This window comes from Pongo abelii, chromosome 8 (assembly GCF_028885655.2).
Source record: "Pongo abelii isolate AG06213 chromosome 8, NHGRI_mPonAbe1-v2.0_pri, whole genome shotgun sequence".
In the NCBI taxonomy this organism is placed as follows: Eukaryota; Metazoa; Chordata; class Mammalia; order Primates; family Hominidae; genus Pongo; species Pongo abelii.
Window position 1 is genome coordinate 12381875 of NC_071993.2, and position 6000 is coordinate 12387874.

Here is a 6000-nt window from a genome sequence, read left to right on the forward strand (position 1 = left end):
TTGGGGTGTTTTTTTTTTTCTTTTTTTTTTTTTTAACCTCTCCTTCATATGCTGTCAAGCTCTGTTGTACAGACGCACACTTACCACATTCACATAGAAAGAAAACAGCATCTTCAGGCTGGGTACGGTGGCTCACGGGGAGGCCAAGGTGGGAGGACATTTGAGGTTAGGAGTTTGAGACCAGCCTGGCCAACATGGTAAGACCCTGTCTCTAGTAAAAATACAAAAATTAGTCAAGCATGCTGGCGCATGCCTGTAATCCCAGCTACTCGGGAGGCTGAGGCAGGAGAATCGCTTGAACCCAGGAGGCAGAGGTTGCAGTGAGCCAAGATCGCACCATTGTACTCCAGCCTGGGCAACAGAGGGAGACTCTCACAAAAAAAACAACAACAAAAAAAACCCAGCATCTTCATACTTGCATATGGTAAAAAAAATCCACTCTTGGCAGCAGCCCTTCCCGAGTCAGAAGCGCTGCTCTCTGGAGTCGCAGGCACTGCCTGGCTCCGTCCGGCTCCCGCTGAACAGAGCACTGAAGGCTCCGGGAAGACGCTTTGGTCAGACCGCAGACCCTTAGCCTTTGGGTGACAGTTCCCTTTCCTGCTGGAATTTTTTTTCTTTTTTTTGGAGACCCGGTCTTGCTTTGTCACCCAGGATAGATGGAGCGCGGTGTTTTGATCACGGCTCACAGTGGCCTTGACCTCCTGGGCTCAAGCAGTCCTCCTACCTCAGTCCCCTAAGTAGCTAGGACTACAGGCATGTGCCACCGCATTCAGCTAATTTTTATATTTTTTTGTAGAGATGGGGTTTCACCGTGTTGCCCAGGCTGGTCTTGAACTCCTAAGCTCAAGTGATCTGTCTGCCTCAGCCTCCCAAAGTGCTGGGATTACAGGTGTGAGCCACCACGCCCGGCCCTGCTGGAATCTTTGACTTAAAGTTCCAGTGTGGCTTGAGGCTGGAGTTGGAACGTATCTCTTAGGCAGAGCTTTTCTGGGTCCCTTCTCTCTACATTCACAGGGGGCCCTCCCTTTAGATCTCTGTCTACTCTATTCAGACAGGCAGCCCTTTCTCAGATGGGATATAGACAGATGATCTTTTGAAATAAGTGAGAAGATTTTTAAGATTAGAATAATATGAAGAATATCTTTCTGGCTGGGCAGTGTGGCTCATGTCTGTAATCCCAGCACTTTGGGAGGCTGAGGTGAGGGGATTGCTTGAACCCAAGAGTTCAAGACCAGCCTGGGCAACATGGCGAGACCCTGTCTCGAAGAAAATACAAAAATTAGCTGCATGTGGTGGCACATGCCTGTAGTCCCAGGTACTCCGGCGGCTGAGGCAGGAGGATCCTTTGAGCCCAGGAGGTCGAGGCTGCAGTGAGCCGTGATCACACCAGTGCGCTGCAGCCTGGGCAACAGCATGAGACCCTGTCTCAGAATAAAAAAGCATTTCTTTCTCAGGAGACAGAGTACAGACTGTGTTTTTGTTTTTTCTCTCTCTGTGCTACAGGGGAAGGTGTGGCTCATTGATTTTAATCCATTTGGCGAAGTCACAGATTCACTGCTGTTCACCTGGGAAGAACTGATATCTGAGAACAACTTAAACGGCGATTTTAGTGAAGTAGACGCTCAAGAGCAGGTACGACATTTTTAAGACAGATACAACGTAAACCTTTCCAGTCTACTGACTGACTGCTTGTTCCTCAGACACATAGGTAGGCGGCATGGCCAGGACCCTTGGGAAGCGCGGAGTGTAACACAGCTTTACTAATAGCTGACTTGCTCGTGGTGGTGATCAGAGAAGACTTAACTTTATATACAGAAGTGAGGATCATCTGATCAGTTTTTTTAGTTCTTTTTCTGAGCTTCTTCTGTCACACCCACCTGGAGGAATCTTGGTCCCAGATCAGCTCATGCATCTGTTGCTTCTGACCCCAGCCCCAGCTGCTGAGGCTGATGGAGAAGTTACACACGTGCAGACCAGCAGATTCCTGTCAGCTTTCTCCTCCATTTCCACGGTGACTGGTTCACGCCTTGATGCTTGTCAGTCTCTCATCATTCCTTCCTTCCTCTCAGCAGATGATTTAACTTCCTCTTTCCAGGAAAAGGGAACCCACTGATGAGAATTCCCTCAATTGATTTCTCATCACACCTACAAGCTTGTCTGTCCCTTCCTGAGTCTAATCTCCCCCCTCCGGACACTGTGTCCCCCTCTGTCATCTCCCCACTCTGGACACTGTGTCCTCCTCTGTCACCTTCCCCCTCAGTATACTGTGTCTTCCTCTCTCACCTCCCCCTCAGGACACTGTGTCTTCCTCTCTCTCTCATCTCCCCCTCAGGACGCTGTGTCTTCCTCTCTCACCTCCCCCTCAGGACACTGTGTCCTCCTCTCTCTCTCATCTCCCCCTCAGGACACTGTTCTCCTCTCTCACCTCCCCCTCAGGACACTGTGTCTTCCTCTCTCTCTCACCTCCCCCTCAGGACACCGTGTCCCTCTCTCTCACCTCCCACTCTGGACACTGTGTCCTCCTGTCTCACCTCCCCCTCAGGACACTGTGTCCTCTTCTTCTTTCTCCAGATGCCCTCTGCTCTTTTTCCAATTCTTCCTCTCTATCAACTCTGTCCATCCGGATTTAGTCATGTTCAGATACCTCCCATCCGAAAAAAACAAAACATTGTTCAACCCGGTTTCTTCACCCAGCCACTCTCTCCTTTCCTGCCAGTTTCACAGCCAGACTTTCCTGAAACAACTTTGTAGTGCTGTTTACTGCCCATAAAAGTAACATGTCCGAGACGGGAGGATCAGGAGGTCAGGAGATCGAGACCATCCTGGCTAACACGGTGAAACCCCATCTCTACTAAAAATACAAAAAAAAAAAAAAATCAGCCACATGATGGCGGGCTCCTGTAGTCCCAGCTACTTGGGAGGCTGAGGTAGGAGAATGGCGTGAACCCGAGAGGCAGAGCTTGCAGTGAGCCAAGATTGTGCCATTGCACTCCAGCCTGGGCGACAGGGCGAGACTGACTCAAAAAAAAAAAAAAAAAAAAAAAAAAAAAAAGTAATATGCTCATTATTAAAGAAAATTATAAAATCACCTATGATTCGAGAACCTTGAGAACCAGTGTTTATATTTTGTTATGTAACGTGCATTTAAACACATACATAGACCTTTGTAAATAAATGAGATCATACTACATACGCAACTACATGTCCTGAGATTTTCACAGTGTTCTCTTGTGAGCATTTGCATTTGATATCTTTTAAAAAATAGTTTTGGGCCAAACGTAGTGGCTCACACCTGTAATCCCAGCACTCTGGGAGGCCGAGGCTGGTGGATCACCTGAGGTCAGGAGTTCGAGACCAGCCTGGCCAACATGGTGAAACTCTGTCTCTACTAAAAATACAAAAAATTAGCCGGGCGTGGTGGCAGGTGCCTGTAATCCCAGCTACTTGGGAGGCTGAGGCAGGAGAATTGCTTGAACCTGGAAGGTGGATGTTGCAGCAGTGAGCCGAGATCATGCCATTGCGCTGCAGCCTGGGTGACAGAGCGAGACTCCATCTCAAAAAAAACCAGGCCAGGTGCAGTGGCTCACACCTGTAATCCCAGTACTTTGGGAGGCCGAGGCAGGTGGATCACCTGAGGTTGGGGGTTCAAGACCATCCTGACCAACATGGAGAAACCCCGTCTCTACTAAAAGTACAAAAATTAGCCAGGCGTGGTGGCGCATGCCTGTAATCCCAGCCACTTGGGAGGCTGAGGCAGGAGAATCGCTTGAACCTGGGAGGTGGAGGTTGCGGTGAGCCGAGATCGCTCCATTGCATCCAGCCTGGGCAACAAGAGTGAAACTTCGTCTAGTAAAAATAAAAATTAGTTTTGGCAGCTGGGCATGGTGGTTCATGCCTGTAATCCCAGCACTTTGGGAGGCCGAGGCAGGCAGATCACCCAAGGTCAGGAGTTTGAGACCAGCCTGGCCAACATAGTGAAATCCCCATCTCTACTAAAAATACAAAAATTAGCCGGACGTGGTGACACGCGCCTGTAGTCCCAGCTACTTGGGAAGCTGAGGTGGGAGAATCGCTTGAACCTGGGAGGCAGAGGCTGCAGTGAGCAACAGAGACCTGGGCAACAGAGATCGTGCCCCTGCACTCCAGTCTGAGAACAGAGCGAGACTTTGCCTCAAAAAAAAAAAAGAAAATAGTTTGTGCTGGGTGCAGCAGCCCACCGAGCCTGTAATCTTAACACTTTGGGAGGCCAAGGCAGGAGGATTGCTTCAGCTCAGGAGTTCAAGACCAGCCTGGGCAACATACTGAGATCTTGTCTGTACTAAAATTTTAAAAACTCAGCTGGGCGTGGTGGCGCATGCCTATAGTCCCAGCTACTTGGGAGGCTGAAGTGCGAGGTTCACCAGAGCCCAGGAGGTCGAGGCTGCAGTGAGCCACTGCACTCCAGCTGGAATTACAGACGTGAGCCACCGTGCCCGGCTCATTTTAACTTAAGAATCTTCCTTTCTCCTTATCAAGTACAGAGGAAAACATGGAGTTGAACTTGTTTTGCTAGGTTCTTTTTTAGTTCAGAGAATAGGCCTAAAAATAAAGGATTAACATTCTTTCTCCTTTTTCTTCTTTGTACAGGATTCCCCAGCTTTCCGTTGCACAAACAGTGAAGTGACAGTCCAGCCTAGCCCCTATTTGAGTTACCGGCTACCCAAGGACTTTGTAGACCTCTCTACTGGGGAGGACGCTCACAAGCTAATAGACTTCCTTAAGCTGGTAAAGTCTATGTGCATTTAGTATGCTGGCCATCTTTTCAAATAGACCTTCAAATTGGCTTTTATATAATATTTCATTGGAATCCTGTATCACCTAGACTTTGATGGTTATGAATGGAACCGAGTTACTGAGTTAGAGCAATTTCTAATTAAATATGAAATAGGAGCTGAAGGCATAATTTATTGATTAGGATGACAGAAAATGTTTTTATGCTGTACATGCCTTTTGAACATTTTTCAAAATACTTGTAACTTTGAAGAAAGTAGCAGGTCTCTGTTCTGGTGGTGATTTTACTCAAGAGGGAATGTGAATATTTATATTTTTGTGTGGATTTCTGTGTAGGAGTTTTTGTATGTATGGAAGAAAGAGAAGAAAATACTCAAATACCTGAGGATAATTTGCTTAGGAGTCAAAGTGACAAACTAGTTTAATGAATTAAAGCATGGTTTTCCATGACAATTTTAAATCACATCCTTTGCCAAGACCTCTAGAAAATTACACCTGCTGAGCAGATATCCCAAGGAGCATGTGCTATTTTAACGTCCTCTTGGTTTTCTTTGACAGAAGAGAAATCAGCAGGAAGACGACTGATGAGTGTGCTGGAGCTGGAGAAGAGGAGGCCCTGCCCCGCCGCTCCGGGAGCTGTTCATCAGCTGCAACTTCCTGCTGACCCTGATGCGGGCGGGCCGAACAGTGTGGACATCAGCCGCTTTTTATATTCATGTACATTCACCTGGGGAAAAAAACGGAGGGACTTTGCTACTTGTAAAAATAACATAATAAATAGATCTTAAACATAGGAAACCATACTGTTCTGATAATAAAATGCTTTCTATGAAATACGTTGCTTTTCTACTGAGTCATTATTTTATTTATTTATTTTTATTTTTACGTTTTGAGACACTCTCGCTGTGTTGCCCATGCTGGAGTGCACTGGTGCAATCTCGGCTCACTGCAGCCTCCACCTCCTGGTTCAAGCGATTCTCCTGCCTCAGGCTCCCAAGTAGCTGGGATTACAGGTGCACGCCACCACACCCAGCTGGGTTTTATATTTTTGGCAAAGGCAGGGTTTCACCGTGTTGGCCAGGCTGGTCTGGAACTCCTGATCCTCAAGTGATCTGCCCACCTCGGCCTCCCAAAGTGCTGGGACTATAGGTGTGAGCCACCACGCCCGGCCTGTTTTATTTAGGGACGGTCTTGTTCTGTTGCCCAGGCTGGAGTGTAGTGGCACAATCA

General features: G+C 47.7%; 1 protein-coding gene across 2 annotated transcripts in view; it reads left to right on the forward strand.

Moving 5' to 3' along the window:
- Positions 1–5606, forward strand: part of CDC123 (cell division cycle 123) — a 52512-nt gene extending 46906 nt beyond the window's left edge. For both annotated transcript variants that reach the window (XM_024253822.3, XM_054521918.1), the window contains 3 exons: positions 1504–1632; positions 4627–4764; positions 5329–5606. In XM_024253822.3, the coding sequence (XP_024109590.1) occupies positions 1504–1632; positions 4627–4764; positions 5329–5355 (294 nt within the window). In that variant the 3' untranslated portion in view covers positions 5356–5606. The remainder of the gene's footprint in view (positions 1–1503; positions 1633–4626; positions 4765–5328) is intronic.
- Positions 5607–6000: the final 394 nt, after the last annotated feature.